General features: G+C 42.5%; 1 protein-coding gene across 6 annotated transcripts in view; it reads right to left on the bottom strand.

Moving 5' to 3' along the window:
* Positions 1–15,424: 15,424 nt before the first annotated feature.
* Positions 15,425–18,279, bottom strand: part of ZNF462 (zinc finger protein 462) — a 93,999-nt gene continuing 91,144 nt past the window's right edge. For all 6 annotated transcript variants that reach the window (XM_056324183.1, XM_056324177.1, XM_056324180.1 and 3 more), the window contains one exon: positions 15,425–18,126. In XM_056324183.1, coding sequence (XP_056180158.1) covers positions 17,925–18,126 — 202 coding nt within the window. In that variant the 3' untranslated portion in view covers positions 15,425–17,924. The remainder of the gene's footprint in view (positions 18,127–18,279) is intronic.

Below are 18,279 nucleotides of genomic sequence, written 5' to 3'. Positions count from 1 at the left end.
TGTTACAAGTATTTGTATTGTTGCTTTCTGCCAAATTAACATGACCACCCTCACCACTATAGGAGCTTCCAGGTAAGGTTAATTACTTGCAAGAAACAATTTTAGAAGCACTAAAAGCAGACAGGATAAATGGTTATATTTAGCTATAACCCCAATGAAAAACTTTAACCAACAAGCTGAAATTGTAAATTTTGTGAAAATGCCAGAATATCAGGTGCTTCCTAGTTTTGTAAAAGCAAATTGCTTTGAGCACATACTTTGTTGCTCTTCACCCTTTCACACATTGTTCCACAGTCACTGTTTTACCAGAAGGTAGGTAGCAAGAAGTAAGAAAAGAACCACATAAAATACCAGTCCACTTTGTGAACCAAGTTTACACAGACCGATTGATGTTACATGCTTTTCAAAAGTTACCCTTTGCCTGCCTTGAATCTTCTAAGGAATTTTCTTCCACCGTATTTCTGTTATAGGATAGTATTGTCCCCACTGACTAACAAATCATGATGTGGTGCAGAAGACGGAACACAGTTCATCTGAGCCTTACATAGAATGGTTTGGGTTGGAAGGTACATTAAATGTCATCTAGTTCCCTGCCATGGGCAGGGACACCTTCCACTAGACCAGGTTGCTCAAAGCCCCGTCCAGCCTGGCCTTGAACACTCCCAGGGATGGGGCATCCACAGCTTCTCTGGGCAACCTGTTCCGGTGTCTCACCACCCTCAGAGTGAAGAATTTCTTCCTTGTATCTAATCTAAATCTACCTTCTTCCAGTTTAAAGCCATTAACTCTTGTCCTATCACTACAAGCCCTTGTAAAAAGTCCTTCTCCTGCTACCCTGTAGCCCCCCTTTAGGTACTAGAAAGCTGGTATAAGGTCTCCCTGGAGCCTTCTCTTATCCAGGCTGAACAACCCCAACTCTCTTAGCCTCTCCTCACAGAGGAGGTGCTCCAGCACCCTGATCATCTTCGTGGCCCTCCTCTGGACCCGCTCCAACAGGTCCATGTCCTTGTTGTGTTGGGGGCCCCAGAGCTGAATGCAGTGCTCCAGGTGGGGTCTCACCAGAGTCGAATAGAGAGGGAGGATCACCTCCTTCAGCCTGCTGGTCACACTTCTTTTGATGCAGCCCAGGATACGGGTGGCATTCTGGGCTGCAAGTGCACATTGCTGGGTCATGTTGAGATTCTCATCCATTAACACCCCCAGGTCTTTCTCCTCAGGCTGCTCTCAATCCATTCCCTGTGCAGCCTCTGCTTGTGCTTGGACTTGCCCTGACCCACAGGCAGCACCTTGCACTTGGCCTTGTTGAACTTCATGGTGTTCACACAGGCCCACCTCTCAAGCCTATCCAGATCCCTGTGGATGGCACCCCTTCCCTCCAGCATGTCAACTGCACGTGCACCTTGGTGTTGTCGGCAGACTTGCTGAGGTTGCCCTCAATGCCACTGTCCATGTCACCAACAAAGATGTTAAACAGTGCCAGTCCCAGTACTGAGCCCTGAGGAAGGCCACTGATCACCTGGACATTGAGCCTTGACCCCCAAGGATTTACCCCCAAGCCTGACCTTTAAGACTATTTTCTGTCTTTCAGTTGTATGAGGCAAGTCTCTGTACTTCATCATCAGTGGGAAATATGTAACTGCATCAAAGGAGGAAAATAAATGGGAGACATGTAATAACAGACAATGCAGAACTGCCAGAACCATGGCAGCTGCTGAGGGCAACTTCTTACGGTTTGACATTATGTACACCCAGACAAATTATCATTTTTATCTGCATCTTCCTTTGGGTGCAAGAACTAGCACAAACATACAAGAAAATTTTATTATTATTATCACTTGGTGTAGAAAGTATTGAAAACTCCATTTCGCCAGTGACTCTTTGTGGAAGGGGAAGAAAACTGGTGGAGTCCCTCCCAGACTCTCTAAAGTGGGTTAAATGAAGACAATCCTTCAAAACTTTTACATCTGTGATGATAATACAGGGAATTACACAACCCCTTAGCCTGCCAGAACGTCTATTAAATTAGCTTTTCCAAACTTTTCTAAAAGCTTCTATTGGCTTTCAACAACAACAGAAGCCTAAATGCTGTAAACAAAGTATTTTTTCCATGCTGAACAGTTTAAGGGAAAAAAAAGCAACAAAAAAGAGACAGAATGGGAAAAGCAGTAGAGCACCAAGGCTCTCCTCATTTCTGTGGTGGCAGCTTCTAACACTTGTTCTGAGTGCCACATGGCTTCAGCAAAACTTCGGATCAAGCCCTGAACTTTGTCAGACAGGTTCTTGGCCGGTCTCAGCCCATGCTTCTTCATTAAGTCTTCAGCACCCTGTAGGTGAAAACACTTTCCCTACTACTGTGTGCTGACTTCCTACAGCTTAGCCCCAAGACTCTGCTGAAGTACGCAGTGTTGCCCAAAGGACCAAGCTTCCCAAGTCTCATTAAGATCAATGTCTCAATATCTTCCAGGCAGCCTGGAAAGTTTTGGCTAAGCTTCATCAGCAAGATAGGATGAAATATGTTATCTTGTAGTGGAAATATTGATTAGTTACTGTTTCCGAAGTGTATTGAACATGAAAATCTTTCATGTTGTTGTACGCCTGTCTTTTCTTATCAGCAATACGGGCTTTCTGGCTCCCCTGTCTGCTCCAACCAACATCTTACATAAACCTGGAGTGCAAAGCCTGCACTGGCAGAGGATGAACCAAATGATGATCATTCAAATATTTATTTCATAAGAAGTTAGAACATCTTGCACTTTCTTCCACAAGTTTTTCAAAAGCAGCTCATTTCTTCTTGATGGAAGAGTGCCCATTGTTCATTTAACATTAAAGACAGGGCTTTGCTGTTTTCTTTTAAGTCAGTGATTGGAGGGTGGAGAGCGAAGAGGGAGTTAAGCTTTATTATGCTGCCTTGTCAAACAGATACAACATTATTCAAAAGGAGTGATGTGGAATAAAAAATTGCTTTCTTTCCCATGCACTCTCCTTCACTGCCATACAGATTTCAAACTATATACTTCCTTTGCTTTGCCTGGCAGATTGGATTTCAGATGGCTGTCAATTAAATGGCAGGCACTTTGCGGACCTTGTTGCTTCAGCCATTTCTGAAGCAGCAGTTTTCTGCTGCCCTCAGAATTTCCAAATTAATGGGGCAGGAGGGTGGTGCTGTTTGCCTGATTTTAAATCTATCCTAAATATGCATTTGATCTCCTTATTGTTGGAGCCTGTAGTCTGGAATGAACAATATTCCCTCAGAGTAAAGATAGGCAGTGTTACTTACATCCACAGAAGGGTAAGTGGGGCACAGAGGCTCTAAGTGATTTGCCTGAGGTCACACTGAGATTGCATGGAGAAGCAGGGACTCAGGCTTACAGCTTCCTATCTTTGAACTGGAAGCAAACAGAGAGGGACTGTGTGATCTACCAAGAGAAAAGAGGACAGCCAGTTGTTTTCTTCTGTGGCTTCACAGGATAAACCAGAAAACAGCGAATGATGCCCCTCCTGATTTGTTTTTCTAACAGTGTGTCCCTGCCTCCTAGCTGTTCACCTCACTGCAGCATGCTGTGCAGTGGAGGGTCTAGAGAACAAGTGTGATGAGGACCGGCTGGGGGAACTGGGGTTGTTTAGGCTGGGGAAAAGGAAGGACAAGGTGGGTGTCAGTCTCTTCTCCCAAGTAACAAGTGGTAAGACAAGCTGAAACATCCTGAAGTTGCGCCAGAGGAGGTTTAGATTAGATATTAGGGAAAATGTCTTCACTGAAAGGGTGGTCAAGCATCGGAAGAGGTTGCCCAGGAAAATGGTTGAGTCACCATCCCTGGAGGTATTTTAAAAGATGTGTAGATGTGGCACTTAGGGACATAGTTTAGTGGTGGATTGAAAGTGCTATGTTGATGGTTGGATTTGATGATCTTAAAAGTCTTTTCCAGCTGAAATGATTGATTCTATGATAGCCAATGAAGTGTTTCTTCATGCGTGTTCATCATACTTGAAAGTGGAATCCCTCATGGCTGAATGTAGCTCACACAGTGGGGAACACATGGCAGACTCCCAGCAAATTCCAGTGTTGAACGTGATTAGCTTCCCTGTACCTCTGAGGAATAGTACCAGGAAATTGCTAACGCTGTAAATTGTCTCAAATATGCACTTACTAAAGTCTTTAAAGAGCAATTACTGTGTGTTAACTGAACACCCATCAACTGTAAAAACAGCAGTTATGTGGGTTTAATAGGTATATAAAGGAGAAAATCTCACCACCCTGAAATTAATTTTAAATCACATAAAAGTTGTAACTTGTACACTTATTGCTTATTAATACATAAAACATGTACAGCATGTTAAAACATTTAATTAGCATTTACATAACAGGCTAAAAGTTAAGTATCAAATTATCACTAAAATACTGTTGAGCTCTTCATTAACCATGTGAAACAACCCTCTAACCTGCAGCGCTCAGGTCGTTCTAGCCATTAGGTCCTTTCAGCTACTGTTCAGTGATTTTGTATTAGCTGTGTCCCATGCTCTGTTGGGAGCTATGGTATATTGTCCAGTGTCAATGTCTCCAGAATCACCTTTTTTACAATGCAGGATGTTCCCAAGAAAGCCAGAAGGCAAAGAAGGGACAGCAGGAAGAGGCACTCCTGAGGAAGGTCTTTAGCTCTCACCTCCATGAAGCTGTGTTTAAAAACCCGGCCAGTAAAAGGTATGTTAACAGTGATTCACAACATGGAGAACTTCATCAGTAGCTATAAGCACATCAGGAGAGACAGGTGAGTAAATATGTAGTGAAGGTCTGCACATGGAAGAGGAGAAGATTAGTGGTAAGTGACACCAGCAGGCGGGTTTGTGGCAGAGCCCAGGGGAGAGGGGAGCTGAAACCAGAGAGCTGGAGACCTCCAGCATTGCCAGAAGGAAAATGAGTGGCTAGATATCACAACAGGAGTTTGAAAGAGTAGAAAAAGGAAGGGGGGAGGGGCACCTCAGACTTGACTTGCAGTCAAGATGAATGCTTACTAGGGATCCCAGAGGGAAGGAAAATAATAGCCAATATATGCCATTGGGAACTTCATCCAATCATGCAGTCTGTTGACAGAAGGAAACCACAACGTAGAATTACCCTTTGTTTAGTCTAAATCAGCTGCCAGTATGCACATACACCACATGAAAGGCGAAACCTGAACACGTTCCCAGAATGTCTTCCTGAAAAAGCCATCTGCTGCCCAAGCTAATGTTACTATCCTCCCCATCACAATGAGTTTTGAAAAGATGAATTCCATTTTCCAGGCAAGATAACATCTCATTTCATACTTACAGCTTAAGAATGCCAAATCAAGTCAAGAAACTGGTTTCTTCACAGAGGCTCTCAGCTACTGCATGCAGACTTACCGAAGAGGCACAGGTCTAGAAGGGGTTTGCACACAGCCAGCACAGCCCATCACTCTTGTGGGCTTGTGAAGGACAGTGGACTTGCACCACCACTTCAGAGAAAAGGAGGGATTGCTAAACAGTCAGCACAGAGGAAGGCAGAGCTTCTGACAAGCTGGATGGGTTATTGGAGGGACACTTGTACTGTGTTTCTCCGCTTGCAGAAGGAGGTAGTAGAGCAAAGACATCCAACCAGGCCCCTGATTTTTGTAGGGCAGGTGTGAAAGTGCCTGGTCAAGGTGAAGGTCCAAAAAGAGAGGGCCATCTTTGGCCCCAGACACACAGATGCATGGTTGCTTCTCACCCGAGTGGGTAGAAAAGCCTCCCTTTCCTCAGAAGCATCATTTAACAGACCCCAAAGAGATCAGCAGATCTATTCCCCCTCAGAAGAAGAGCATCCACTCACTAATTTTGCCTAAATTCTTTGATTATATTTGATTGCATTTTTTCTCATCTTGATAGCAAATCTGAAATTATGGTATGCCACCAGCTTTAAAGATATGTCATACAAAAAATAATTGTGTGCCTTTCATGTACAAAGGTTAAATTTAAAGCATATATTTAACTTAAAGCATTTTCTCTTTTGAGGTAACTATATCAGTGCATCTACCAAGAGGACAGGTTTAAATATGAGCAGTTGTGGGACCAAGAGATGGATAGCTCCTTGTGGTAGGTTGACCTTGGCTGGCTGCCAGGTGCTGACCAAGTGGCTCCATCACCCCCTCTTCTCAACAGGACAGGGAAACAAAATATATCAAAAAGCTCGTAGGTCGAGATGAGGACAGGCAGATCACTTACCACTTACCATCATGGGCAGGACAGACTCAGCTTGGGAAAATTAATTTAATTTATTACCATTCAGACAGAGTAGGGTAATGAGAAACAAGAACAAAACTAAAACCATCTGCCCCTGACCCCTCCCTTCTTTCAGGCTCCACTTCACCCCCACTTTCTCTACCTCCTCCCCACAAGCAGTGCAGGGGGACAGGGAATGGGGATTGTGGTCAGTTCATCATGCATTACTTCTGCTGCTCCTTCCTCCTCACACTCTTCCCCTGCTCCAGTGTGGGGTCCCATCCATGGGAGACAGACATCCATGAACTTCTCCAGTGTGCGTCCTTCCCATGGGGTGCAGTCCTTCAGGAACAAACTGCTCCAGCACGCATCCCCCACAAGGTCACAGGTCCTGCCAGAAAAACTCTTTCCGTGGGCCTCAGTTCCTGCCAGGATCTTGCTCCAGCATGGGCTTTCCATGGGCTGAAGCTTCCTTCAAGGCATATCCCTCTGACTCAGCAAGGCCTTTTCCACAAGCCGCAGCAGGACAGCCTGCATCATCATGGCCTTCTCCGTGGGCTGCAGGGGAATCTCTGCTCTGGTGCCTGGAACACCTCCTATCCCTCCTGCACTGGCCTGGGTGTCTGCAGGGCTGCTTCTCTCTCATTTTCTCACTCCTCTCTTACAGCTGCTGTTGTGCAGTGTTTCTTACCCTGTCTGATACATGTTATCACAGAGGCACTACCACCATCACTGACGGGCTCAGCTTGAGCTAGTTCTGTCTGACATGGCGGCAGCTACTGGTGTCTTCTCACAAAAGCTAGCCCTGTAGCCCCCCACCACTACCAAAACCTTGCCACATAAACCAAAGACAGTCCCAATCCCTGGAAACGGATCCCTATCTTCAATAATCATCAGCACAGCAACTGTACCAGCAATCCTGATATCATCTAACCTGTAAAGTAACTAATTTGGACAACATGAAGCTGCTCAAAAGAAACAAATAGTTTGTGAAAAAAACATACTTCTCCTCTCTCCTGGACCTGAACATGTATTGGAAATCATTGGAGAAAAGTGAATCTTTTTACTCTATGACACAGCATGTCAGGTCTGTGTTCTTTGTTCAGGGGTGTTTATTCTTGGCCTGGTATTTGTTGCCTGGTTCTGAGGTGTGTTTAAGTGTCCCATGAACAGGAGCAGATGTTCAGTGGATTTTTCAGGGCTGAACAGTTTTATGGTTAGCTTAGTTTGGCAGGATCCACCTCTGTGGTGCAGACAGTCCCTTCAGGTACTACATTTTTATTCTGGTAAAAGAGAAGGGAAGGTCTTCAGGCCAAGGCCATGGACAAGGACCCAACATACCGGAATTTATTCTGTGGTTATGACAGACTTCCCCAAGACAACATCATTTCCTCTACTTCCTACACCAGTTCTCCATCTAGCAAATGGAGATATTAAAAACTCCTTCTGCTCCAACAGTAAGCCGTGACTTGTTTGTCCTTTAGATGGTAAGATTTTTTGGTGAAGGGTTTGTGCCTTGGTCATACTACAGCAAGCACTACAAAAATACTTGTGTCCCATGACTTCTCTATGTATTGTCACGTACAAAAAGATGAGTGCCTTGTTCAATTTTTTATTCCATCTTCTAACTATAAATTACTCTCTTTGAGAGAGCATTAGTGAGAAAGGATAACAGCGTGGAATACTAACAGGCTTTTGCTCAAATGATGACTACCTTAGTGGAAAGGAACATGAGAATTAATCAAAATACTTCATTAATAACAGAAGGCTCCCCAGCGCTATGGATCCTCTATGAGGGGGACCTTGAAATGGTGATAGGAGATACTGATAAATATTTTTAAGCCTTTGCCTGTCACTGGAATATAAACAGGAATTAAGGTTTAGGAATTTTGAATGCAAGTTTGTATAATTCTTCCCGCTTTGCAAGGGCTCAAAGTCTAAATATTACAGATTTAGTGAATGCTACACATGACACAGGGAAGTTAGTCAAGAGAGGTCTATCAGTACCTTTAAAAGAAAGAAATCCCAGCCTGAAATAGGACACAATCTGGACTAACTAACTAAGTAAAGTTAGTTTCTGCTGGAAACCTGCTGTTGAATAAGAAGACAAGATTCCTTACTTCTCACAGACAACTAAAGATGTCTGGGAGACCTTGTGTGGAGCAAAGCAATGCAGCAATGAAACACCTGCACAGAGAGGTTATTTAGGAACCATCAATTCAGATGTTTGGATTACAGATGAATCTAAGCCGTGAAGTTTTGATCAGGATTCATATCTGCTGTAAGTAAGTTTTCAGTCTGACCTATCATGGGGACTGGGCAGTATTCAGCTCCCAACTCCTCCAAAGCTTGTGCACAGTTTGGATCTGAGAGGATAGCTTGTACCCAGCTCCAGCTCCAAGACATCGAACACCTCAGTGCTGAAAAGAAGTAGTACTTGCCTTGTACCTCACTTCATCCCCTGCTTTGACATCTGTGAAGAAAAGCACCATGTCAACATGGATGGTAGTTACAGCTAACCCCATGGACAGAAAAAAAATTAGGAAGCGAGCTTGTATGATGACTCTCTGGTTTTGCATTTTCCCTTTTCTATCATTAGCTTTTAGATGACATTAGACATCTGGAAAATATAAGCATAATGGTCAGGTTTGAGATACATCTTGTTAAAAAAGCAAACCAGCTATATTTGCATAAGAACCAACCATGAAATGAAGTTGTTATTATTTGCAGGAAGTATGACTAAAACACTGAATCAGTCAGCAAACTCTCAGAGAGCAGAAACTCACCTGAGTGTTGGAGAAGCACTCATCTATATGACACTCACATTATTTCATCTACAGCCTCTGCTAGTTTCATATCAGGATGGGGCTCTCTGAAATCAAATCTGAACATTTTAACTGAGAAATCGTGGAGAGTCATCTTATTCAAGGTTTCCCTTTTGTGTGAAAATGAGAATGATCACTTCTTCCCTGTAGAGATTAACCATCTATGAGCAGAGCACTTTTCCAGTGCTAACTGATGGTGGTACCTGATCATGCTTCTACTTGAATGCAGAGTGTGTCATCAGAGAGTTTGCTCTCAAGGATGACACTGAGGGTAAGGTCTACTTTTTTTCCCCAAGGCAAAGACCAAAATTGCTGCAGCAGGTAACTGAAGTCCTCTGCTCCAGGTGAATGGAGACTCCCCACGAAAGTGACTTTTCCATGTCTGCACTCAGGAAGAGGTGCCAGGAGATCCTGTTGGTCACCTATAATACAAACTCCAGCACTAAGTCCTTAACTCACACCTCCTGCATTGGAAAATATGATTTTCAAATATTTTCAAAACCATTCAGATGTCAAAGGATGCCAACAGGCCCCCCAAGACTTCTGAAAATCTCATTCTGCCATTATGAATGTTGAAAGGCAAGGAGGCTGCCAAGGAAGAAATACATTTGCTTACTTTTTCCACCATGTGTGTAACCAGCATATTGGTTTGGAGATCTTTATCCTTTGTTCCTCTTTTCCAGCTCACTCTGAGCTCCCTTAGACTGCACAGTGTCCCTGAGAACAGCCCACTCATGCAGGGACATCATCCATTTGACACAAATTAATGGGAAAACATCTCCTTGTCAGCTTTCCAATTAGATTACATGGAAAGAAATCTAAGTTACAGCATGAATCCCTGCAGAACGAGGTCCTAATTGCTTAACATGTATGTTAAATGGATTAAATAACAACATACATTTAATCTGATAACAAGAATATAATTATGCTTTGTTGCTGCTGTTAGTTAATTACAATGGGTATGATATCTACATCTGATCACCTGTTCCTCCTGCTTTTGATGAATAAGACAGAAGACCAACCAGTTCCTCAGAGAAAGTTCAGGCACATCTATATTCATTCACCCCAAGAAAGCTTTTTTCTGTGACTGAGCCAAAAAAGCACATATCCTGTTTGCACCTGCCCTCCAGAACAGATCATAAGGACTGATGAAGGCAGGCACAAAGACACTCGTTTGATCACCAGATGGATTATGTCTGGCTCTAACTGACAGACAGCTTTGTTATCTTGCCTTGCTCTCTGTATAGTCTCATTCTTGCATGCACAGGAGCCCGGGGTGCCTCTAGCACCAACAACCACAATAGTGTTCTCAGTATCCTAAATACAATAGCCTGACTCCTACCAGCTCCAGCATGGCCAGAGTTTGTTGTCTGGTTACTAGGAGAAATCCTGCAAAAGAAGGTGGAAGAGGTGATTACAGGAGCAGCTGAGGAATGGGGGAAGCAAACATCATTTTCTAACCCAGGGGTCCTCAAACTTTTTAACCAGGGGCCGGCACGGATGCAGTGGCAGGCAGCCATCTGCGGCTGCTTGGTTCCCCCCCCAGCCCCCGGCGGCGGGGGGGGGGGGGGGGGGGGGGGGGGGGGGCGGCGGGGGGCGGGGCGTGTCTGTAAATACCGGGGGCCGGATTGAGGACCCTGGGGGGCCGTATCCAGCCCGCGGGCCGTAGTTTGAGGACCCCTGTTCTAACCTGTTTTCCAGGAGGAGACTCCTATAGTAATGGCAAAAAATACCATGCAGCTGCAGCAAGATGGCTCAAAACCCTCACTTCTTTCTGCAGGCAACAAGCTTTTAGTGCTGCATATTACGATGAACCAATTCTTTTCTATTTCTGAATGACTACTTTACTTGAATCATGTGGTTTCAACAATCACATACCTGAGGTCCTGAAGAGTCTAAGCAGAGGAAAACATTTTATCTGGAAATAACACATCCAAGACTCATTGCTTTATGGATCTTGCTTTCTAATTATCTACTGGTTATCTAACTACCTACATGAAGACCAAAACTACCACTCCTTCTACTGCAACATGACTGCTAGAAATCTTGAGTGACTTTAGCCTAAATGATTCCACAAAAACTTGAATCATTTGGCCCAGCAGTTTAATACGATTTCCTTCAGTTACAGGAGAAAAGTCAAAGTTTCAGTTCAACACAAGCTAAGTTAATTTGAGGCATAGCTGGTTAATATATTTCTTTCTTTAAACACTACTGAGAGCACAACAGAACAGCTGCAAAGAGACACATTTCACTTAGATTTGGAAGTCATGCATATACAGTTGGCTAGACTGAGCTAAGCTCCTCATTAATAGAAGTGTAAACTCAATAGATAATTCAAGAATCAAGCTGAGGCATATTTGCTTTTACAGCAACTATTCAAAGAGGCAAATTATTTGAGGAGAAGTGTGTCTCTTCTCATTCCAGCAGCTGACTTCATTTTTTCCTAAGCATCTTAGCTGAAATGAATCAGTTGGAATTCTTGACAGATTATTTTATGTACACGAGGAATACATTTTGTGAACTACGTAAGAATAACGGAGATCTCACAGCTAACTTTAGGAAACCTTTTATTTTAGGATAATAAAATACATTAACACAAAAAATTTTTACCTGTCAGTTCTCATCAGAGAAACCAAGAGTTCAGTAAAACTTAAAATGGAATTGGTAGCAAAAGTACTTGAACTTCTGTATACTATAACATAAAATGAAAGTGAAAGAGGTAGGACTCCTTCTGTTTCTGTGCACAAAGCTATTATCAAAACAGATTAAGATGAGACTTTCATTAGGGACAGATTATTCCCTTCCTGCTCACCCTCATTGGATTTCTTGCTTTTTTCCTTCAGGAGTCAAGACGCTGAATTAGACAGGGAACAGAACTGATCTGATCAATTCTCACATTCTGCTACGAAAAAATAGAACTCAAATGCAGAGAGAAAAGTCAATAGTGCTACCTGACACTTAGCTGCACATTCCAACTGTTGCTACACAATGGAGTGCACTGCATGAGAAGTTATTTTCTTTTGCTTATTTTTCGTGCTGTTTTCCTCCTTTTTTTCCAAGTTGACAGAACTTTGGATTGGATTCCTCCAGCTGTAACAAGCAAGAATACTGGATCAACCACAAAAGCAAAGGAGAAAGAACCCCACCACACTGACACTATTTTATTGGGTATTTTACTTGATTTGTGGTATATGGTGGGAATGCTGGAGAAAAGGAACTGTAGGATTCAAGTCAGAACTAATTAAATAGTTTGGGCCAAGGTGAAATACAGAAATACAAATCAATAACTTCTCCTACATGATGGCCATTTTCTATGTCTAAGAGCTGTGTGGTGCTGTTCCCTGCTAATGATGCATATAAACCCACAGAGAAAATCTGATAAAATTTGCTTTGATTCTGCTATGAGATCATTTCCTTAGGTACATTATATGTCACTGAGCATACATTTAGATGGAAGGCATGCCTTTTTGTCAAAAATTATTGGACATAGGACAGGCAGAAATGCTGAATAGAGAAAAGTCCATGAGTCAGTGAGCACATCCTTGAAGTAGTTCACACTTCACCAAAAACATGGGCTTACAAAAAGTCAAGAGACAAGCTAGAGAAATCAAAGGTTAACAGAACACTGAAGAAATACGAAAATGTGAAATTGAAGTGGAAAACAGAGCTGGGAGGGAGTTCTGGAGGCCATTGGCTCAACCTCTTGCCAAAAGCAGGTTTATTGCTGACATTTGACCACGTCAGTCATGGCTTTGTAGGAGTCCAAAACCAGCACCAACAGTGAAGATACCACACGCTTATGGGTTGACCTGCCCCAGCGCTGCCCCACTGTCCCAAAGGAAAAAATAATCCTGTTTTCCTGCCTAAATGTCTTCTTCCTTTATAGCCAGACACACATAGGACCTGCATGTCTGATGAATCAGGCTTCCTTCTTACCGTCTACCATTGCAAAATGCACACTGTATTTCCACACACAGGTAAGTAACTGCAAATGCAGCAGGAAAGACTATGCCTTCAGCTAAGCTCTCCAAACATCAGTTGACCCAGAGGCAGCATCAACCTTCTCTGCCAAGGCTTTGGCCAGGATGCTTGTGCTTTGACTTAAGCCACCCAGCCCCACCTGTTGTTCACAGCATGTTTGCACCTACCCATTTATCTGAGGACAGTTTCCTACATAATGAGAAGACAATGAAAAGTTTACAAGCTGCATCCTGGAAGGACTGCAGGCTGCAAGGCTAAACTTTGTACTCCAGACTGCCCAAACTGAAATCACCTTCTCCAGCAGTGGCTGGTGTGGGGGATGTGGAATTAACTATGCTGTAAACAAAGAAAGGTTATTCCAACATCTTAAGCCTATCTTGGACTAAAACTTTCCCTTTTCCATAATCTTACCCAGAATCATTTCCTGTTCAGTAATCTTGCTGCTTTGGAGACAGACAGCTGGCTTTAATGGTGGAAAAGCCCTGTGTTATCAGAAAAATACTGAAGAAAGACTTCAGTGTGAGGAAGGGTGGAGAAACTTGGGGCAGTTTTCATTGAAATGTACTGAACCTCTGCAATTGTATTTAGATACTTTCTTGGAGCCTGGAGACTGACTTGTGCTGTTTTAAGTTCACATGAAGTCTTCTGTGCAACACCAGTTTCCAAGATAACTGTGCCACAAGTATCAATGACCCTATCACTTCACAAAGAGCGACTTTCCACTGGAAACCCTACATTTCCAGACCTACAATCCTTACTTAGAATGGGCCTGCCAATCCTCTGTGTTGGTCCCTGAATCACAGGGTAACCTCAACTGCTCAACTCCGCTCCAGGGAGGCTGCGTGTTTGCAAGGGGGGGAGATAGCAGTCTGTCTTCCCATAGCAACTCCTGCAAAGCCTTTGCACTGGTGTGAATACAAAGGCAAGATCTTTGCACGGAGGCCATTCAGGCACTGTACCTCTAGACCAAAAGAAAATGCCAGCAGTCAGCTAGCAATAACATGGCAAACATTTACCCAGACTCCTTAAGAAAAGGAAGAACAATGAGCCTGGGAATGCAGTGTGCACCAAACACCAGTTATCCTGTGGCACTAATGCTCCTTATGAAGCCCAGGGCTCCCAGTTATAAGTCAGTGAATTGACTGGCAAGGCAGAGAAGTAACATCAGTCAAGGATCAAGTTAGTAACTATTTCATTTGCCTTCTTCCTCCCACCCCCTTGTTGTATTTCAGTGCAGCACAGGAATCTCAAGGAAGGTGATCCAGTCATGTTCAGCCAGAAACCTAACGCTGGGGAGATTGAGGGCTTTGTTTCAAACTCACACAATCCTGCTGCTGAGGTGAACGGGATAATGCAACAATAATACTCTAGAAATCATCCCAAGGTCATTGGCTATGCAGTTCTTATTAGTGGTGTAACATTGAGCAACCCTTTTTCTTTTTAAATTTGTGGAAGTGCAGATTAGCTCTGGGCTAGAGCACACAACATGCAAATTACTGGTAGGTGTCCCTCATGAGCAAATGTCTCCAGAGACCACTGCAAAAAGGCAGTCTAAGGCCTAAAAGGCATCCATATTTTTTTTCTCCTTTTCCTCTGTAAACATAGGATAAGGACGTAAGTATTTCAAGAGAATTATTTTGACTCCTAGGGAGAAAGGCGGAAGCATGTAAAGCTATCAGGTGATCAAAGCTTTCATAGTGTTTAACATCATACACATTCAGTTGAGATCCAGTTCCAGTGCAATCAAAAAGCAACTTAAAACTGGAAACAGGACCCGATTAAAACACACTCAGAAAAAAAACCCTGACATCTTCTGAGTGTGCATTTAAAAATCTTTATTTAGCAAAGAAAGATTCCACGACACTACCACAAGCATCATTTTAAGTTTCCAGTGGTGAAAGGGGAAAAACTAATGGCTCTTGCTCCATCTTACTGGGTGTATATTCAACTCCAGTTAAGCACAGCCTCAATGCTGGAACCGGCAGGTCATCAGAGGCTGGAGCATACAGTATTCTGTAGTTGATAAAAAGACTGAGTTGCTAATCCAGATACCAGCCCATCTCCATCTACTTTGATCTTTCAAGACAGCCTGCAAAACTCCTTCATTTCTATGTTTGGGTTCAGGAGTCAGCAGACCTTGGCAGTGTGCCCTTGACCTCTAATGTATGTTGGGCTGGTGGATATTCAAGGCATTCTTCAGGGATGTGGTAGACCCTAGACCTGTGTGAGCAAGGAGTAGTCACTCCTCCTGCCTGTAGGTCCAAAATTCTCTGTGAAACAGGGAAGGAAAGGGTAGAGAGGGGAAAATGGTGCTCCCTCCCACAGCTGCCAATGGCAGAACCAGTCACTTGTGCAGACCTATCATCAGAGTAGCCAATAAAAAAGTACACACACACACAAGCAGACACTCTTAAAAAGTTTTTATTAATTTTCATTGTTTTTTTTTTTTAAAAAAAACAAACCCGTCAGTGCAACAGTTCAGTATCCCCTTCCTATCCCCCATCAGTAAGCAGTAATTTTAAAATCAGGAAATACCGAGTGCTGAAGCCAATGGGTTAGCATTTTGCTATTATTTCCTTCTGTCAAACTCTGAAAAAGTCCTCTGTATAAATTAAACAATGAAAAAAATGTTATTTTCAATTCTATGTCATTACAGTCAACAGAACCATAATAATGCATCTAAAATGTGTGTCCACAATATATCAGGTATACATTTTTGGGAAAAGAAAAAAAAGGAAAAAAAATATGACATTCTAGGCTTGTTAAAAGGATAATGGTCCCATATTTTTTATTAACAGGTTAGCAAAACAAAATCCAATGGATTACAATATTTACATGTTATTTGAAAAATTAAGTAGTGATAAAAGCATGTCACAATCATTTTTTTTTTTCTTTTTCATTTTTGGTAACCATTACAAACACCCAATCCAGGTATGGAACTGTTTAAATACATTTGAAATGAGGCCAATTAAAAAACAAATACAGACACAAAATGTGTATTTATACTTGTCCCTCCAATGTGTTTTTCCATGTTCCCTCCCTACTTCAAAAAACAAAACAAAAAATCCCCAACAAAAAAAATCATAAGAATCGCCCTAACACACAATTGATGAATCCCCAAAAGCAAAACACCATGCTTCTCAAGTAGCACTTATTCCACAAATGCAACATTTTTGCCATCAATTTCATGTGAAGCTCTCTAGAACACCGTTTCCTCAGCAGCTTCCTATTTTCCCCCCTCCCCCTCCCACAGATCCCCCCCAAAACAAAAAAAACAAACGAAGACACATGCATTTCTAAAACTAGGTTTCAGTCAAGTACTTTCTACTTTTTGGAAAGAAACTCTTTTTTTTTTGTTCACAATCAGAACATACCATGGGCACCAGATCCTGTATTCATTGCTCAGGCAAAACTCCTGTTCAGTTTGGTAGGCTTTCCACCCAAGAAGTAGTGCAGGATCAGCCACTTAGGTACGCAGGTTTCCTATTCATTCTACACTGCTCCCCTCATGCTAAAAGCTAAGGAGGAGGGGAAAAACTTAGCAACTCCACCTTGAATCGAGTAAAAGTAGTTCTCCAGGCTCAATGTCGTATGTAACTATTTCACCTCCGCTTGCAAAAAGATGTGTTAACAGACACCCCTCCCTCCCACCACACCAAAACAAAAAGAAAACATGCACACCACAGACGGAAGAAAAAAAGGCAGCCAATCTTAACAAAAAGTTACTGGTGTGAGACTGATAGATGTTAATATGACAAGCAACAGAACGGTTATGAGGACCTATGTGTTTGGCCCGCGAGCTGCATAGCTGTGCCGTAAGTTTGGTTCTTTAGTTTTTTAAAAAAAAGTTAAAACTTCTTTGTTATTTCCATATGTTTAAAATTAACAACAACAACAACAACAAAAAGTTCTATTCACAAGTTCTAGTCTCCTTTCCCTGTCCCCCCCTCGAAAAGAAATACTCATCTTACATGAGAAACTTAATTGTGCTGTATTTGTAACACCTCAAGCTGATAGAAAATAAACATGTGGCAAACAAAACCGCACAATTAGTCACATGAAATCTACCAAATCCTAAAATTATAACTGAATACTAACAAACAGCTTACCTGGAATAAAGGATGACAATTCACAAACAGTTATCTAGGAATTAAAGTCTCTCTCTCTTTTTTTTGTTTTTTTTTTTACTAAAATAATTAAAAAAATCACAGTATTTTAAGAAATAAAACCCACACTGGGATTTTAAGCACAATTTGTTTTCCTTTCTTTAAAACTTTTTTTCTTCCTCCATTCACCACCTTGCTCAGCAGTCTCTCTACATTTAACCACAACAACAACAGGTAGTACTGACAAATGCAGAGATCTCCCTTGGTTAATTCTGAGGTACTAGGAAACAGGTGACTGTTTTAAGCAAAGCAGTTTCTGTTTTGTTTTTGTTTTCTTTTTTTTTTTTTTCTCTTTTTTTTTCTTTTCTAAAGCAGTTGCATTCAGTCTGGAAAAGCATTATGTATTAAAACTAGAAAAACGCACACAAATTTGTGCGTTGAAAAGTTGTCCCCCCCCACTTCTTCCATGCTCACGACGCTTCCATTCACAGACAATCGAAGTCTCCACTGCAAAGCACGATGTGTAATGTAGGAATACCGGGAGTTGTTTCATTAGTCCAAGATGAACGTAACTTCCCATTGTCAAGATCCAGAAGAAAAGATGCAGTGATGTAATGGAGCCACTTATTCCATCACTTAAATAACTTTAATATACACACACTCACACAGGTACCAGTGCTTTGAAAATAGATCATTCAGTCCTAAAAGCAGCTTTATTTCTTCCTTCTGCCCACCCCACCCACCCACCCCACCCCGTTCATCACTGTTCAAGTACGTTGACTAGAATCACATCAAATGCTTATTCGGTTTTGGCCTCCGAGTTGTCTTGGAGAGGTTTGTCAGCAACTACCACGCTGACTGCTGTTTCACTGTTGTGGGAATAGTCCACCACCATTTTCTCAATGCCTTCTTTTTCTTCTGGCAGTGTGCTAACAGTTTCTTCTATGTCCTCCTTTGGCTGGCTGTCCTCACTGCTCCTGTGCTTGCTTTCATTCAGTGCCCTGGGAAAGCCAAGCAGCAGAAAGCAGAAACACTTACAGTCGATACAGAGAACAGCAAAGCCAATCTGTGCATGTGACACGACGGAGAAACAAACAGACCACTTTCTAAAAAGGTGGACCTAAACAGCCACACCATTGCCACCTCATGTGCAA

This window comes from Falco biarmicus, chromosome Z (assembly GCF_023638135.1).
Source record: "Falco biarmicus isolate bFalBia1 chromosome Z, bFalBia1.pri, whole genome shotgun sequence".
NCBI classification, from domain to species: Eukaryota; Metazoa; Chordata; class Aves; order Falconiformes; family Falconidae; genus Falco; species Falco biarmicus.
The sequence above is the reverse complement of the archived record's forward strand: the minus strand, read 5'-3'. Positions and strand labels throughout refer to the sequence as shown.